The 19,583-nt window shown below is 39.6% G+C and overlaps 1 protein-coding gene across 4 annotated transcripts in view; it reads right to left on the reverse strand.

Moving 5' to 3' along the window:
* The window catches only part of snx29 (sorting nexin 29), a 257,459-nt gene that overhangs the window by 41,242 nt on the left and 196,634 nt on the right, over positions 1–19,583 (reverse strand). For 3 of the 4 annotated variants that reach the window (XR_005993473.1, XM_041815460.1, XM_041815459.1), the window contains exon 19: positions 12,520–12,660. Coding sequence is in view for 3 of the 4 variants with exons in the window: in XM_041815460.1 (XP_041671394.1) it covers positions 12,520–12,660 (141 nt within the window). In the remaining variant the exon portion in view is untranslated. Of the gene's footprint in view, positions 1–9,464; positions 9,585–12,519; positions 12,661–19,583 lie in introns of those variants that run through there. The other variant, XM_041815461.1, reaches the window with a different exon arrangement.

Consider the following 19,583-nt stretch of genomic DNA (forward strand, 5'->3'; position numbering starts at 1 on the left):
AACTGAACCAAGAATAACCAACAGTTTCTGCAAAGGAAGCAGGGTAAATGATCATCTATCAACATGACATTAGCTTTTAGGCTAACAGCTAACTTGTGGCTTCTGCAGAAGCTCTTATTTCCTTCAAAATTAAACAAGAATAACACACCAACTGGAACCAAATATGTCTTAGGCACCACCTATTTCTCAAACTTAGCACAGCTCTGGTGCGATGGAAAACAAGCAGTGCAGTCAGAAAATGTAACTTGCCATAGCAAAGAAGCTTATGCAAAAAATGAAATCGTATTATGTGTATTTGTCTTATTTGTCACCAAAAATATCTTACACTTAAACTAAGCTACATGAGGCCTGGATTTTGCCTTTAAAATCTTAAAATAAGGCATTTAATCTGGACTTGTGAGGTAAATCTGACTTAAATTAGGAGTAACAGGATTTTTTTTTTTTACACTTAATTGAAAAAATACACTCCCTGAGATTTCTGCCTTCCGAAGCACCAATTACAGGCACAAACATGCAATTATATGCTGTCATATCTTCTTCAATTGTTGTCTGCAAGACATGAGGCAAAATAAATCCATAACATATCTTAAATTACTTCTTACTAAACTGGACATGCTGATCTGGAATGAAACAGAAAGCATTCAGATAAATCTTTTACATCCTCTCGTATAGCTACGAGAAAAAAAAAAGAAACTATAAGTCTCTATTTGTGGCCTTGAAATGAATAAAAACAAATAGGGATGTAAAAGCTATACTAAAAATGAAGCGATTTTTATCAAAGCCTAAGGCTGCTGAGTGACCTTAGAGGACACGAGGGGAGATGATGATAAAATAGGGCCAGAGAGATAAAATGATATTGAGGGAGTAGGAAGAACTGGCTGATGTCTCTGGACATTGGGGTTGCATGATTAATTATAAGAGAAATCATGATCTTGATTCACATGCAATCACGCTTGAAAATGATGCAGATTCCCTCATCCATATTTCCCTATGCTTTCAGAATGAAATGCATTCATGTGCTAACTTTTTAGCTGTAAATTGTCACAATCCAAGTTACTGTATCTGTTGCACTCAGCAAAACAGGCATTCAATTCAATAATCAGACAAGAGACTAGCCAATGCAACTCAATCACATCTCTCATTCCTCTTCATTATGACGCTCTCCTGTCAGTCACTGTTGCTATTGTAAGCATGCATAGGGTTGGCAGAGGTAGATGTCCACATGCAGGTAGTGGTAGCCCACAGTTTACATGATAGAGTCACAGATTTCATGGGAACGAGAAAAGAGTGACTGGGGAAAAATAAGGTATGAATCATGATCTCAATTCTCAGGGAGAAAAATAGTGATTCATATTTTAAGATGAGTGCAGCCCCACTGGACATCAGCCATAAAACCAGGATGAAGTGCACTCAGTAAGACAACCCAACAGCTGGACTCTGAGGTCTTACATTAGCAAGACTTTGATGTAATCATTCTGCTCTGCTCTGTCTCAGGATTAGCATCAGGAGGGCTTTGACAAGCACGACTTGGGAGCGTTTAGCCTTTGTGCCCGGCTGGACCCCTGGCAAATCATCTGGTTAGTGGCTGTCACAGTGTGTGTAACTTCATCTTTACTGTTAGAATACACAGCTGGAGAGTCTTGCCTAAAGCACTCAGAGATGCAGAGGGAAAGGCTCATTAGCTCATTAACCATGACCAGAGATGCACATGAGTCAATGTCCTGATAACACTGAGGTCATGGCCCCCACTGTCAGGGATCAAAACTCTGCCAGTGGCTAACTGAAATTCATCCAAAACAGACTCCCCTTTAACTTATTTATATCATTATTATGACCGTATTTACTAATTATATAGGACAGTTTTATGTCTTAAAGCAGCGCAGTCAGCAGAGGTTTTAATAAGGATGCTCATAGCAACTTATTTCTCTGTTTACTAAAGCTTGGCACCCACTTTAAGACTATTGTGTGGATTTTCATCCTGAGTCCCCCCCTTCAGATCACGACATCAAGGTTCAAGGTTCAAGGTTCACTTTATTATCCTTGTGAAGGGCAATTTGTTTTGCAGCCACCAGTCAAGACATACATTCAGATTAATCATAAAAAGCAGCATTGACAACACAACTATCATTGTATTGCACACGACTGTGTGCAATACAATGATAGATCATTTTATTTGTCTAATTTACAACAATGACAATTAAGAGGAACCACTTGTTTAGCATTGTCTTGCTGAAATTTGCAAGGTCTTCCCTAAAATACACACCCGTATGGGAGCATATATTGCTCTAAAACCTCCATATACTTCTCAGCATCAAGGTGCCTTTCCAGATTTGTAAGCTGCCCATGCCATAGACATTAATGCAACCCCATATCATGCAGGCTTTAGGACTGTACGCTGAAAAAAAAGCTGGATGGTCCCTCTAGTCTTAAGCTTCCAGGACACAGCATCTGTGGTTACTAAAAAGAACTTAAATTTTGAGCCATCTGACCACAGAACAGTTTTCCATTTTGTCTCAGTCCATTTTAAATGATTTTTGTCCCAGAGAAGATGGTGGCGTTTCAGAATTATGATCTTATCTGGCCTGGTGTTCCTCAGCCCATGCAATAAGTTCTAGTACAGAATCACGCCTGTTTTTAGTGCAGTGCTGCCTGAGGGCCTGAAGATCATGAAAATCCAATACTGACCTTCCACCTTCCCCTTTGGGCACAAAGATTTTGCCAGATTATCTGAGTCTTTAGATATTATATACTATAGATGGTGGGATATTCAAAGGTTTTGCAATTTCACACTAAAGAAACTTTTTTTTGAAATTGTTTTACAACTTTTAGACGCTGTTTTCCACAGACCGTCTTTACTTCAGAGAGATTCTGCATCTCTAAAATGCTCTTTTTACGCCCAGTCATTTTGCTGACCTGTTGCCAATTAACCTAAATTGTTGAAAAATGCTCCTCCAGCTGTTTTACTAAAGACATATTTTTTTGTCTTTTTATGCCTTTATCTTAGGGAGGTGGACAATGGACAGAGTCAGAAATAAGGATGAGAGAGTGGGGGTGAGACATATAGAAAAGAGGCTGCAGGCTGGACTCGAACCTGAGCCATCCGGTGCATCTTAACCACTAGACCAGTGGTTCTAGACTGGTGGGTCGGGACCCCAAAGTTAGTGGGTCGCAAATGTACCTGAAAAAATATGGTGTCAAAGAACATGCATGCATACCCTTTATTTTACTTTGTTTTATTGTGATAATGTGTAAATGTAAATGTTTTATTAATATTTAGACTAATTTACCTCATTTTCTTGCAACAGAAAGTTGCTTTTACCAAGATAATGAAGTAATTTCTCAAGATCTCTGGAAATTTGGCTAAAATTTACACGTTATCATGGAGAAAGGGGGTGTAAAATACCTCAGTTTTATCCTGTATCTTTTTCCTAACATAAATTCTGTTCCTCCAGGATCTTAAGTGCAACACTTTTATTTACTAAACCTGCATTGTTGATATTTTATTGACATTTGGGTTGGGCAAAAATATTGGTGGGTCCTGAGGCTGGACCAGTGGAGAACCACTGCACTAGGTCATCTGACTGAAACTAAACTTTATTAAAAAAAAGTCAAAAGGATGCTGTAATGTGTTCCTGGTTCCAAAGTAATTATAATTCCCTTTTCAAAGAGCCGGTTTATTCCAGATGAGCTCTCAATCAATAAGAATAAACGAGGTAAACCTCTTTCAACTATCAACCACACAATTTCAAACCTGACTGAGCATTATTCATCCTGAAGTTGGATTTCTTACAAGTGTAATAATGAATTGTCTCTTTTGCAATGCAATGACATTTTAAAATCATTCCTCTCATTGTGTGCCACAGTTCAAGGTGAAATCTTGTTAACATGGATCCTGAAAGCTCTGTATCCTTCTCGGCTCTTTTTAACTGAGGAAACTTTACATGACCCTGTGTCTGTCAAAGTTTGACACAAAAAGAGAACTTTGAATTAAAAGTTCTCTGCTTAAAGAGAAAGACTAACTGATGAAGTGTCCAACATTTCTAATTCCACTGTGAGTACTGAAGGGATCAACAGATCAGGGAATTTATGTTGCATTGGAAAAAGGCCAACTTTAGTTGAAAGCTGCACAGTTATCTGCTCAATTGGACTAAATTGAAAAGTTTTGCTGCTTAAATCCATTACTGGATGACATTAGGTTTATTTTGAAAGCAATAATGAGTCCCTAAGGTTCCCTTGGACTCATTATTTGGCAAAAGCTTTTCACATTGAAACCCTTCACATACATTAGTGTTGAATGCAAGTCTCTCAGAGTATGGCGGCTTGTCAACTTCCACCTACAGCTCAGTCTCGTCTCTAGAGAAAAGATCCAGTTATATTAAAAAAAAACAACAACACTTCCTTGGCAAATTATGAAAAATATCTGATTCCAAGCTTAAATAAGGCATCAATGTAAACTATGAAATAGCAAGGAAAATATGGGCAAACAAAGGCAAGACACAGTCATTGGGCTCTAGAAATCATTGTCTGTCAACACAGTTTGCCTTGCCATTCACAATGCAAGTTTAAGATTTATCATGCAAAGAAGAAGCCATGTGTGAACGTGATCCACAAATGGCAATGTCTTCTCTGGGCTAAACCTCATTTAAAATGGACTGAGGCAAAATGGAAAATTGCTCTGTTGTCAGATGAATCAAAATGTGAAATCCTTTATGGAAACTGTAGGTGTTGTGTCCTACAGACCAAAGACTAGAGGGACCATCCAGCTTGCTATCAGCGCACAGTCCTAAAGCCTGCATCTCTGATGGTATGGGGTTGCATTAATGTCTATAGCGTGGACACCTTACAAATCTATCAATGCTGAAAAGCATACAGAGGTTTTATAGCAACATATGCTCCCATCCAGATGACATCTCTTTCGGGGAAGGCCTTGCATATTAAGCAAGACAATGCCAAACCACATGTTGCATCCATCACAGCAGCATGACTTCACAGTAGATGACTCTGGGCCTGCCTGCAGTCCAGACCTTTCGCCAATAGAAAACATTTGGCGCATCATAAAATAAAAAATCTGGCAAAGAAGACCCAGGACTGTTAATCAAATACTACATCAAACAAGAATGGGACAACATTGCTCTCACAAAACACTGGCAGCAGTCTCTTCACTTCCCAGATGTTTACAGACTGTTGGTCAAAAAAAAGGGGATGCTACACAATAGTAACATGGCCGTGTTGCCACTTTTTTGTGATGTGTTGTTGCCATTAAATTTAAAATGAGCCAAACTTTTTAAGGACTGGTAAAATGTCTCAGTTTCAACATCTGATAAGTTGTTAATGTTTTATTGTGAATAAATATGATTTAATGAGATTTTCAAATCATTGCTTTCTGGTTTTTTTTTTCCATTTTACACAGTGCCCCAACATTTTTGGAATTTGGGCTAAAAAACAAAAGCATAAGAGTCCAAAAATAAATTTGGGGAAAAAAATAAATAGCACTTTATTGGTGAGAGCATAACAGTAAGCCTACATTTGGTTCTGTTATAGGTACGTCCTCTGCTGCCCACTCTGGGTAAATCAGTGCTGTCGTAACCAGTGGTGATCCGTGGTTCTTTCCCAACCTGGACAATTCTGCCTACGACTTCCCAACTTCCACCTCCACTACTTCCATGTCTAGTCAGTGGTCTTTGTTCTGTTCCCTTCAATTCCCATCATGCCCCTCCTATCAGGGCAAAATTAATTGTTTTCCAGCACCAAAGAAGACTCCTGGTCAAATCTCAGAGCAAGCTTTGGTCAAAAAGAGCAAGCTAGCAGAGATGTTCTTTCTTTTTTTTGGACATCCAGTCTCCTGTAATCATCCTCTGTTGTGATTGCTCTTCCTAACTGCATCAACAATGCTCAAGAGGAGCTTTAATCCTCCAACCAAAACATCCCCTATCCATGGCCTTAGAGCAGTTCTTCAGCACAAGTTAACCAAATCATCAGTTGGAAGTAATTCCTCATCCAATGAACACTTTGTACACAGGGTGATTCATCCTCTGGACAAGTTTCTCAGTTGTTGGGTCTTGACGTCAAGAGAGCAACGCAGATTAACAAACCCTTCACTGACATGACACAAGCATGAAAGCAGCCTGATATGTCATGCTAGAGTTGGTACATAATCTTGCTTAAAGTGTGAGTATTTATGCAGGTAAGCTGTAACATGTTCTAGGTATGTGCATGATGTTTCTCTGTAAGATTTGTCATGACTTTAATCCACTGCTTGCAGACACTCTTTGACAGCTACAGCTGTGTTTCTCTTTGAGTTGTCAATCATTTTAGAAAGTGTGCATATGAGAAGATCACTAAGTCTTGGCATGTAACGCAGTTAGTAAAGGGTTGGTGTGTGAACATTTCTTCAGCTACCTGATCGCCACTGACAGTTCATGGGTTTCATCCCTTCCAGAGCAGATATTCACGGTGCTGTTAAAGGCTTTTGAAGGTCTCTTTCATTCCTCACATTCCCCATCATTCCCTGCATGTAATAGTGAGTGGCTCTGTAGCATGTGATGAATATACAGTATGTTCATGTCAAAGTCAGGTTTAGTGTGCAGAACTGTAGCAAGAGTGTCATTATGTAATAGATGAATGCAGGAAAATGGCAGAGAGACTGATAAAGAGAGAGATGAATGTGACAAAATCAAACAAAACACACAAACAAAGAAACAAAAACAGAAAAAGGTGGGCTACATAAGATGCTTGACAGCAAACACTGTTTTTTTGTCATAGTCTAAATGTTCAAACCAGCTAACAATCAAGATAGAAATGACAAAGGCCTTTATTCTTGTCTGTCATGAATTTCACAAATGCATGTCTTTCAAAGACTACAGAAACTGGAATCATGTACATGTTGACTGGTAGGATACTGTCTCTTTGAAAGCATGTGCAGCTCGTGCAGAACTTTGCACATTATTTACCATTATAACCCTGTAGAGAATTGTTGTGGGCTCCTGTTTTGTGCAAACCCTGATCACACACAGGGAGTCCAGTGCTGGTGCTAGCCACCTTGGTGCCCTATAAGCGAGATTCCAATTTGGTGTCCCTCTTTGCCAGCACTTCATCATCATCTCGGAGAAAGTTCATAAATGTGTCCAGCCTAAAGAGCGTACTAGTTTAATTGAAGGCTGGGTTTCTACATGCTTTTAAAAATCCAATTTAAGAATTTAAAGGCCTGAACTGAGAAAAATTAATACTCAATTTCCAAAAACGGTCAAAAATGAAGGGCATGAGATTTCTTGGTAGACTGGACGGGGCATGAATTTTCCGATTTGATCAAATGCTCAAGAAAAGTAAAATGTATTGGACAAAAAACAAAATTGTTCTAGACGCCCACGTTTGATGATTTCTGGCACATTTAATGCCTCTTATCTGTCACTATACAGTATATTGGTCAAATATCAATATACACATTTTTGGTGCCTTCTCAGATACAGAGGAACAATGCAGATTACGTCCTGGCTGTGGGACAGTGGACCAGCTCTTTAACCTTGCAGGACTCTTTGAGGGGTTATGGGAGTTTGCACATCCAGTCCACATGTACTTTGTGGATTTGGAGAAGGCTTATAACCATGTCCCATCGGGGGGGCAATGTGGAGGGTGCTGCAGGAATATGGAGACCCAGGGCTGCTATGGCAAACCATCAGGTCCATCAGAGCTGTGTTCGGATCGAAGGCACAAAGTCAACACTAGATATATTCTCAGTTTAACTTTCTTTCAAGATAATAAATATGCAAAATGTGCAGGTTTTTAGGTTTTTGAATCAAAAATTAAAGTAAAAAAAGTCCATGATGTTATTGCTTCTGCCATTGGGTGAGTATATTAGAAAGTTAAAAGGTTAATGTTTGCTTGTTTGCTGTGGTTTTATGTAAAATTCTTTGGCTAAATGTCCTCAAAAGTTAACTTTTCCTCATCAATGGTGCTGTTGTAGCTCTGTGACCCACTGACCTCTTGGTGACCTTTTGCTCTTGCTGCAGGATTAGCCGTCATTTTGATATAGTGATGATTTACAATTAGGAGTCCGTTCATTGTGTTGTATTTTGAAAGAACCGGATATTCTAAGATTTGTGACTTCCTGTTTGGTGCTTTCTGATTGATGGGAATTGACGTGGTTTAGCAGCGGCCGTCGCTGAAAATAGACCTGCAGTGCAGGCAGTGGAACTCCTCTGATAGACTAGGGAGGGATGGATTTGCTCTGCAGGAGAGGTGAGAGGAGAGGTAATAACAAATGGGAATGTTTGTCCAGTAGTGGGGAAAAACATATAAGTGTTACTTTGATGAGGTGAACAGCTCAATTTTCTAGAGTATTTTCTTTCTGCTTCCTTATTAAGATTATCTGCTGGAAAATGACTAATTCAACACAGAGGTCTAGTCTTCTCATAAACTGTGACTCACATCAAGGCAGAACTTTTCCTGAAGGTGATGTAGCACTAACCATGTCATGATCAACGTTTGAAAATTAATTGAACATCAGCCATGCATGGTACAGCTTCACCAATTTCATCAAACTATATTTTCATTTGAGGAGACTCCTCCATAGCCCTAAAGCTAGTGGGTATTATTAAGTCCTCCAAGCTGTAAAATTAATTAAATTTAATCATTTCTTCATACTTCTCTAACTAGCCTGTACAAGCAACAGAAGTTTGGAGAAACTCACCAACAAAGAAAAGAGAGCTGCAGGTCTTTTGAGCCAGACTGAAATGAAATGATGGAGCAGGTGGACGGCTTTGTAGCTTAAAGATTTGATGAGCAACAGATTGGACTGAAGTATGTGCGTGCATGTTTAATATGTGTGCTCATTTAAAACAGGATTTCTCTGCCTGTGGAAGCTGTGCAGCAGTAAAGTGTACGTATGTAAAACTCGTGTCTGTAAGAGAGGAGTGCATTGCTGACTTTATACCTCACAAGTGAGTCTCTGCAGCATGTGTATTTTAAACATTCTTAGGTGTTCATGGTGTGTTTCTGTGTGGTTTTCTTAGTAATCAGCAGACCTGCTGTGCTGAGTTTCCCTGTTATTTCAATCCAGCTGATATTTGTTTCTGGCTCTGTATTTGGTGTGTTGGCAGCAACAAAACCTTCTTCTTCAGGTTATGTAAGGAGCAGTCTTGATTTAAAATGAGCTGAAAAGTAAAATACCAAAAATACTTCACTCCAACAGAAATTAGAAATGCAAAAATATATATATTTTGACTTAAAATCAATATAAAACATAATTGCCATTGTTTGCCACTGTTTATTCTCCGGCCATCTTTCAGCATTATTCAGTCAGTCTGAGCTGAGAGGAGAGTTTGTGCGTCATGCCAGAGTGGCACGCTCTAACCGCAGTCAAAACAAAAGGGAGGCCGATGAGATCTTTTCATTTGTTTCTGCCTGTCGTCAACTGTTCTCTGATTGTCCATCAGTTCAAGGAATCCTTCATAAAGTTTCCTGTTCATCCTGCATTCACTGCCCAGCTGTCTTCTTCAAACACAGAAGGCGGTCACACTCCACAAGTCTGCAGCTAAACTGGCCTCAGAATCCAAAGTGACTGACTGGGTAGAATTTTCCTTAACTCACTGAAAGTGAATAAAATGTTTTTCAGCTGTAAGCTACAACATATCTGTAATTGTTAGAAAAAAAAAACTGTCCTGTGGCCTGACTGTTCAGGCCACTGGTGTTGGAGCAGCAGATCAATGGTCCTGTTCAGCAGTACCAGTGCAAAGACCTTGCCTGGTACTGAGAGGAGTATCTTATTCTCTTAGTTTTTAGACTCTCATACATCACTAATTTTCTTTCTAGACTGGGACAACAATGCCCCTCTTCAAGTTGGTAGAGATGATGCCTGTTCATCCATTTGTAGATTTATATAAGCTTACTTATATACCAGGAGAGAGACTTGGCTGATACCCCTTTAACAAACAGTAAAGAATAAATAACCCACCTTCAAATCCAAATGTCACAATATTTGCACTGGTTTCCCATCAAACGAAAGACAAACCCTAACAGATATTCTTTGGAAAGTCATGGCTGTCTAGCTCTGTTTGAACAACCACTGGTTGCTCACGATGCACAAGGGAGAGCTGCAGTGAATGCACTCATTTAACAGCCCATAAAAGATACTGACTCAACACATCTTTCTCCAGTCATAATATTTATGTCAGCCACTGAAAATTTATATTGGCTTGTAAAATTACAAGCCCTGTAGATCAAATTAGGCAGATCGGGTTAAACACCAAAAGATAGAGGCCTCCTCTTACGATGTTTTCTTTCTTCATACACAACAAAGCAAACTCACTCCAATGGCAGCTTGTTCTTTCAGTTATTAGGGGAACTCTAATATTTTCTCCTCCTCTACCTCTCCTTTTCATCCTCTTTTCCCCTGCCCCCCTCTAACCTTTGGGAGATAATTTGGTTCTGACCCCAATTCTCCGGTCGGTAGGATTTGAAGCCACCACAGCCAAAGCTTTGGTCTGCCTCTCTACCTTCAAAGAAAGCGAACTTTCACAGCTGAATGCTGAGATGCAAGTCCGGTAAATGGGAAGAAAAAAATGTGAGTGCATTTATGTGCATGTTTGTGCATCTATGTACAAGCGTCTGAAATACCTAGAGTTAATCATCACTGTATGGAAAGTATTCCTAAGTTACACTCAGCCCACATTTTCAAGACACAATTGTTGGAAGCACAAATTCACCAAATGGTCATGTCACACTCACTTAATTAGACTGCCAGAGTGACTAACTTTTCTCTGGACTGGAGTGTTTGAAGTTTTGCCTCAATGCATTGGTGTGACTGTGTTCTCCAGGTGTGGTAAATAAGCCGTGATTTTACTTCTGGAAGTCCACTAACTTGGTAGCACTGTGGGACAAGCTTTCCATGGGGGTAGAGAGCGTGGGCTAGGATGAGATAGTCAAGTTTATTTGATTGAAACACAAGATACCTGCACCTTAATAAAAAGATAAGTGCTCAGTGAGGAGACTAATACTCCCAGCCATGCTCAACATTCTTCTACCACATGGCCCTCACAGACCCAACTATGTGGATCAACTAAGGACAACACTGGAGTTGTCATTAGGAAAACTCCTTCCACTGGTGTGTTGTCCACTAAGTCCCCATACAGTAGGGGAGGCTGGACAGTGAGCTCCAGCATCCAAAAGCCACCATACCACTGCAGACCTCCTGTATCTCACCTACCCACAAGGCCATAATAACCCAAAAAAGCATTGCCACATTCAGCAGATCCAGGAACTGTACATCCAAGCTTCAGGTACTGACTATGCTGATACTACCTACCATATCACACTGGCCCAGATGGCCCCATTCCTGGGAAATTGCATATGAAAAAGAAGACAGCAGAAAAAGGAGAAGAAAAGGAAACTCTAGAGAAAAGCCTGATGGGAGAGCTCAGAAAGAGGATAAGGGAAGTAAAGTCCGGGTGAGATGCCGTTGATGGGCTGACTTTGCTTTGAACTGGGCTGTTGCTCTACCTCCCCCTACTCCTTTGTTTTCATAAAAGAAAGGCAAGTTGAAAGATAAACATCTGGCATTATATATAAAGTCATACTTTTATCTTTTCAATGTTGTTACTCAGCTTTTTTTTAACGCTCTTTCTGCTCCTCCCTCTTTCCGCTTCTCTCTTTATGTATCTCTTCTTGTTTCCACATCTCCTTCTATAGTCTTTCTGCATCTCCCTCTTTTCTTTGTTCTGCTTCTCTTCTGCATCTTCTCTCTTTGAGCAATTCTCTTTAGTCTGCATGTCCCTCTTCCCTCTTTTTGCATCTCCTAATTCCATTTTTCTTCATTTCCCCTTTCTTTCTTTTTGCAGTTTCCATTCCTTTTTCTGTGCATCCCCTTCTTCAAGCTTTCGGTTTCTTCCTCTTCTCTTTCTGCATCTCCCTCCTTTTTTTAATGCTTCCTTTATGCTTCTGTCCAATGCATCTTCCTCTTACCTCCTTCTACATTTCCCTCTTCTCTTTTTGTCATCTGCTTTGCCTCTCTTCCTGCATCTCCCTCTATTCTTTTCCTGGATGCCTTCTTGTATTTTTTCTTTATCTCCTTCATCTCTGTCTGCATCTCTCTCTTTTCACTTCTGCATCTCCCCTTTTTCTTCGTCTACATCTCCCTTGCCTCTTTTTTCTTCATCTCCTTCTTCTCTTTTTATGCTCTATCCTTCAGAAGCCCAACACAGCTTCTACAGATTTCTGTTAACTATGAGTGTAATTCTGCTTTAGGTTTATTCCTCGTACAAGGATGTTTTCCCTTGCCACTGTAACAATGCTGAATGTTGCTTGGCGCTGAGCTCATGGTGAATTAATGTCGGGTCTTCACAAATAATATAACAAGGAGTATAGTCTAGACTTGCCCTCTATTTAAAGTGTATTAGAATAATACTGGTCATGAATCAACGCTATACAAATAAAGACTGATTGACTCTTGTATGCCATAATTAAGTTGAAAAGAGTGAAAAGTCAATAAAAGGGCAACAGGTAAGAAAACAGGCCATGTTAACTCACCTTGTTTCCTATGGCTTTCTTGGGCGGGAAGTTGAATGTGTCCACCTGTGGGAAGTGGACTCTCAGGTGGTTGTGAAGCTCCCTGAACTCTGTATAACGTCTGTACACGTTCCACTCATTGTCCAGGATCCGGATGTACACCTGTGGACAAGTAGGAAACACAATTATCATCACAAGCTTCTACTGTAGCATTTTCTTGGTTTAGCTTTACAAAGAATTCCTCAAAACACTGGAATTCTGCATCGATAAAGCGCAAGCTGAATTATTCTGCAAAATGAGCATATAGGCCCTTTTAAAGAGTATGAAATTACAACTTTATTATCAAGCATAAAAAAGAGAAAGAAAAACTTAAAATAAAAAGCTTTGAAAAATAAAGCTTCTTTGAAAGCCTGTGCATTTGAATTTGAGCTCCCTACAGTCCCGTACCATAACTAAAGGAGATGAGTGAAAAAAAGACTTCCTCTCATCCTTGTAAATGTGTATTTTCACTTACATAGCACATAAGAGGGAAAGAGTCTGTCTATAGGCATGACTGTGCTGGCACCATTTCCATGGACCATTACCTGCTTTATTCAGACTCACGAAAGATAGAGGGAGCAGAGGGAGAAGGAGAGATGAGCCTATTACAAGAAAGAGAGGGAGAAAAAAAGGCGAGTGCTGGGTTCCATTTTCACAGTAGAAAACAGGGAACACAGAGAGACAAAGGAGAGAGAAGAGAGGCTTTCGAGAATTCAATTTTGAAAAGTCAACCAGAAGAAAACCGACTTGATTCCTGTAAATAAAAAAAACAAAAATTGATCATGAAATCGACCAATGTACCGAGACAAGGCTCCCCCTTCTAGGAGAGCGAAAAAAATACAGTAAACAAAAAGCAAGAATGTCAGGGCTGAGCTGAAAAGTTGAACTACATGTCCCTTAAACACATGTAACCCCAAAGGTGATCATGGTAGTTATTACTCAAAAGACACAAAAAGTCAAGAAGCTAGTGTGGATTGAATGGACTGAAGTACTTGATCCTGACATGCCAAAACATCTCTTGGTGCAAGAAAGATGAATTGAGAGAAGCCCAGAGTACTCTATCAACAGAGCTGTCAATGTTCAAACAACAACTGGAACCCCGACACCACTCAGACGACAAAAAAGGCTGCATGTGACAATTCCCAAAGTCACTATTTGACATTTATGCCTGCTGCAAGCAACTAGTGGGGGGAAGTGAGGACAAAAGTCAGGATACATCTTTTCTGTTTCTTTTAGGTGTAGAAGCCACTGCTACCATATAAATGTCTTCTCAAAGACACTAAAATGTCAGCTATGATATCCATGCCTAAACAACTGCTGAGATATTTCACAGGATATGTAAAACTTTGACCAGCTAGGTCAATTATTTCAGACCCTAAAAACCTCAAACCTTAAAAAATCTAAATCAATCTAGAATTTCAATCCATCCATCTACTTATCCAAGGTCGGGTCAGGGTGGCAGCTCAGATATCCTTCCCATTTTCCTGCTCTTCCTAAGGGATTTCAATGTGCTCCCAGGCCAGATGAGACACAAAATCCCTCCCTCCGAAAAGTTATGGGTCTACCCCGGGGACCTCTCCCTGTTGGACACACTCAGAAGACCTCCACAGAGGGGCAACAAGGAGGCATACTAATCAGATGCCTGAACCACCACAAAGCTTATGACCATTGGTGAGGGTTGGAACAAAGATCGACCGGTAAATTGAGTTTTGCCTTCCAGCTCAGCTCCCTCCTCACCACAATGTTCTGGTAAAATGTCAGCAGTACTGAAGGTACTGCACCAATCCACCTGTCATCTCATGGTCCATTTTACCCTCACTTGTGTAGTTACTTGAACACATTTCCTTGGGGCAGAGACTTACTCCCAACCAGGAGGGCCCAATCGACCGTTTCTGGCAGAGAACCATGGCCTCTGACTTGGAGGTGCTGACCATCATCTCAACTGCTTAGCACTCAGCTACAAACCAGCCCAAAGCCTGCTGGTCTAGGGCTGAAGAAGCCAACAGAACCTTAGATGAGATTCTCAGGTCACCAAACCAAAAACCTGCCTGGATAATACAAGGCAGCTTTCTTCAAAGAAGTCCCACCCAGAAATACCAGTTTTAGGCTACAATGTATTTTCATCATCTCTTTGAATCAAATGGCCCCTTTTTTTCAACACCATGCTATCTTCCATGTTCCTTCACAGGCTCAGCTGTCTTTGTTGCCATAGACCAACTGTAAGGGTCAGAAAGTGTGATGTCAAGCTCAAACTGAAATCAAATTTTCTAGTCCTAAACAATTTCAGAGATGGTGTATGTGTGCACTGTCTTAGGATCTTTAAATATAGAGCTGGTCACAAAGTGGAAATCAGTTAACAGATAAACATCTTGGATGGCTGTGACTAGCTTCATTAGAGGTAGACATAAACAAAACATGCACAAAACAGTAAAAGGGTTGAGTATCTATCACCCTCTTTTGAAGAAAATGTCAACCTCAACATCTCAGAGTTTCTATCACAGTTTTATGCTCTTGTGATTGTGGTCAGATAAAAACCATAAAACAACACAGATCAGTAGTTACACTGGAAGGTAGCTGCAGTGCAAGGCTGCTGAAAATGCAAAACAATGGGGGAGTTTGTCTTTAGCGTTGTGTATTGTTTCTGTTTTTTCTGATACTGGTGCTAAATTGCTACTTTTTACAAGGCGCCAGTGGCTAAAAAGTCAGAGAGAATAAAAGTTGTCTGGGTATCGTAAATTTACACAAAAATATCTCTATAAGATGCTAGTTGAACATGGGATGAGAATAGGAAACTGGTGTTACTCAACACATTTCCAAAACAAAACACACATATTCCAAAAAGTATGTCTTGCCGTTCATTTGGGGTGGCAGGGTATCAAAATCTGTATCAATATCTGTGTTGTAATTTAGTCTAGACAGTATCAGATGTGTTAGTAGTGGTACCATGTTGGTAATGGATTTTGATACTTATCCCTAATTGTAAGAAGGGCTTTTATTACCCATGCTACATCACCCCTGTGCTTTTTCTCGCTGTTTTCTCCAACAAGATGGGAGAATGTGTCTTTATCACACCTCGGTGTGAAGTGCTGCAAGGGCTACTGGGATTTATAGCCCATTGTTCAAGATTAGCCTCCAAATCTACAGCTCAGGCTCCTTCAAGTACATCAAGTGGGCCAAGTCTTTGCTTACCACATTGCTGATCCCAACAATGGCATTTTTGCCATCGATGACTGTAACGTAAATGGAAATAAACAGCTGATTAGGCTGGACAGCAGCTTGGTAAAACAGTACCCTGGTATATCCAAAATAAGACACGGCATCTCCATAATTACTGCTATTAGAAAGTCTACTGTGTAATGGGTGCACTTTTATAATAAATGCCTCAGAGCATGTGTCCATTTCCAGCAGCAGCACCACTCCCTGTGTTTGAAGATGCTTTAAAAGTCATGGCAGACCTTCTGTTACTGACGTAAGCCAAAAATGTCAAAAAGGCCCTGCCAGCATTGTTTGCTATCTATGAGAATATCCACTCTGAAAACACTTAAAGTCTACAAGGGGAAAATATATGATGTGAAATGATCTGAAGTTGAGCAGCAGTCCTGAAAATCAGATACAATTAAAACAGTCAGTTCATGAGTATATAAAACCATTTTAAGGGACATATAGATGAAGTTAATTGATATTGTAGATTATTTCTATCCAGGTAGAAACAGATTTATTGACATGACTTCAGTTTTGTCTTTTCTCCCCTTAAACTCTGTTCATAGCCATACTCAGCCTTGTTTCTCTGGTCTACACCTCCAAAAAGTGGCCCCGCGGACCCCTGTCTAGTGAAGAGAGAAGACAGAGTATTGATAAGAACTCCACTAAGCTATCTCTTAAAGGCGCATAAATGCCTCTTTAAAGTAATATGACATCATATAATGTGTTTCTCTGGGTTACAGACCACCAACTGTCAGAGCTACAGCACAAGTTGTCTTCCTCCTTTTAACGTCCCAGTCAGTCTCAGAGATGCTCTGACAGATATCAGAGTTAGCGGGTATGGACAGTTTTTTGGTTTGTTTTGTGGCGACTGCTCTCTTAGTCAGAGATCTTTTGTCAGTATTTGAGCTTCCGTTCAGTTGAGGCTACATGGCAAACATGAAAAGTGTGACATTTTGAGCAGCCATTAAGAGGAGACTGACAGCCGAAGCTTTGTTAGATGTTCTAAATGTCTTGCTGGTAATATTTCAGAATCACTGACAGACACGTCTAGACATGTTGATGTTTTAAAAAGATACAGAAAAAGACACTTCACAGCATGGTCTGATAATTGGACTTAAAAGTATGTACTATCAGTAAAATGGACATCCACTGAGCAAGTTGGGGATGAAACAGAACACCACACATCTCTCAGCGATTCCTTATCCTTTTTTATCATTAAACATTCATTTTATTTCTGTTGTAATCAACGAAGAGTAAAAATGATGTGAGCACAGGTACAACCCTGTTTCCAAGAAAAGATGTCAATGTGGTCTTTTTCAAATTTACATCTAGAAACTTTGGAAGAAATTAGGGCCATGGCTGAAGGAAAACATAATTCTCAACAGGATGTCTTCTTTTTGGACTCCAAACATTTTTAAAAACATAGTCCATCAACTGAGGATCTGTATTGACCAAGATGAACATCATCCAGATGTAATAATCATAAAGAGGGCACTTTTCAGCTGAAAAGGCATTAGCCTGTAGAGCTCAGGTTACAACTGGAGCTGGGCATATCTACATCCTCATTTAGACATGTTGCTCTGATTGGCCCACCACGGATGTAACAGACAGAATGTTCGTCCAATTATCTTCTGAGAATTTTTTGAAAAGTCTGCCCTTTCTAAACTCTTTGTATGGGAGGTTTTCCAGATGAATGTGAAATATACCCATTCAATGGAATTATGTAATAGTCTTGTGACTTGCTAGTGACTTGTTGTCTTTAGGGTGTCTTCTAGTCAAACCAGCATACAGCACGGTTTAGTTCTGAAAAGTATCCCATCATTTTCTTTAAATACAGAACTATGACATAACGAGGGGGAAAAGCTGCATAAAAGCAGCACTGTCAGCCTGGTGGTTGTATACCTCAATCCACTTTTGAAGCAAAGTTGTCACCTGCAATACACAATGAATACGAGCAAATTTTCAGTTATGTCACGAAATATTTCTCTCAGCATTTTATACTAGTCCATTAGTCACACTGGTATCCCACTTTCAGTTGTTTTAGTTTAATCCATTCACTTGGCTGACTTTCCAGCACAGACAACAGTCCAAGCATTGGTGACACACATCTCTCTGAGGTAATTTATCTACTTCTGCTAATTACCCTTTGTCAAATTTGGAAAACACATGCTATTTTAAGATTTGAAATGACACTTCAACATACTGTAACGCCTGGCCAAAAATCACTGTCCACAAATCTTCAAGGAAAACTACTCCCTGATTAGCTGATAGTTGTCTGAACATGTCTGGCTAATGAGCCAATTTGGCAATCTTCATACGTTGCCAGTTTTCCAAACTATGAGCAGCTGTCCCAGTTCTGTTTGGGTTGCTCAGAGATTTAGAGTTTAAAAACCTCTGACATTCAACAACCTGTTGTATGAAGAGCAGCTGCACGAAAGGAAGGACCTGGATCCTGTGAATGACAGCAGTGTTTGATGAGATCGGAGCAGACGAGGACACTAATGGAACAGAAGTTGTCATCTCATCGTTTTATGTCTGACCTAAAGAAGTACGTCTTAGTTCTTCAGACTTTCTTGTTGGGAGAAGGCTGACTTTGTGTCTGGTTTTGAGAGTGTTTGATGCCTTCTGTTGATGCAGAACAAACTGGGTCATTATAATAGAATGGCCTCATTTAAGATGGATCGAGTTCTCTGTTTAAACAACACTTCAGGGCCTATGATTAAAAAATGAAACAAAAGTTAATCTTCAAAAAGAAATTCTCACCATATTTTGTTCGGATACCAAATTAGTGCTCCTTGTTTAGTCTTTAAGGGTAAATAATTTTCTTTGTGCTTGATGAAATGTGATAAAAATCTAAGTTTTCCTGTTTGTGTAGCCATGATGATAGTGCCTAAAGAAGCATAAGCCTCTCTCTGCTGCTTTTCCCAAACAGAAAAGTTTGGCTTGAGAACCGTCAATAATCCAAACCATTCAAAAACTTTTTAAGACTTAAACAGTTTTTAAAAGACGCTGTGATATTGTACCCTTTCTACTTTCTTTTGGGATGCCAATTTTAACTATGTTGCAAAGCTTTATAACTAGTTTGAACTCTGAATGAAGTTGAAGACCACAAGAGAAGCTATAGGTTATACTTCTTTTGGAGTGCCAAAAGCATCAAATAATAAATCTCTTCTTTTCAAAGCATACTCAGTTTTGGAAAAAAAACTGAATGAACTGCAAGAAAAATGCCTCTCTTCTGTTGTAACATTTCTCTGATTGAAAGAATGAAATAAACATCCTTTGTTTTAGATGATCCTGTTCTCCCAACTCCCTAACTTCAAAATACAATGTTCTCATTAAGGGTTTTATTTGCAAAAACAAGCTCATGTTGGTTTTATAAAAAACACAATAATAATGCTTTGCCTTAAAAAGAGGCAAGATATTGGGATGCATCAAGGATGGGAAGCTGCTAGAAATATTGTATAGAATATCACATTAGATTTTCAATTTAAATCTACCAGGGGTGCTGCAGATTAATGTGATGTAATGCACAATATGCTCTGACACTGTATATTATGCATTGCTACAAAAAGAGGCCATGCTACAAAAAGCACAAGAAAAACTTGAGGGGTCTGTAGGGCTAACAATAAATCTACACCTCACATCACAATTACAAAACCAAAAATAAGGAAATGTGATGAATTTACCTGTTTTTTTTTTCTTTTTTTTCCCGTTGCCTAAATCAGGCATCATGTTGCACTTGCTACTCTGAACTTGACGATATGATGATTTGAGATTAAAATTTGTGGGAATAAAGGAATGTGTTAACCTTGCAAAGGAGATGGATACACCCATTTCTGTTT

This window comes from Cheilinus undulatus, linkage group 20 (genome assembly GCF_018320785.1).
Source record: "Cheilinus undulatus linkage group 20, ASM1832078v1, whole genome shotgun sequence".
In the NCBI taxonomy this organism is placed as follows: Eukaryota; Metazoa; Chordata; class Actinopteri; order Labriformes; family Labridae; genus Cheilinus; species Cheilinus undulatus.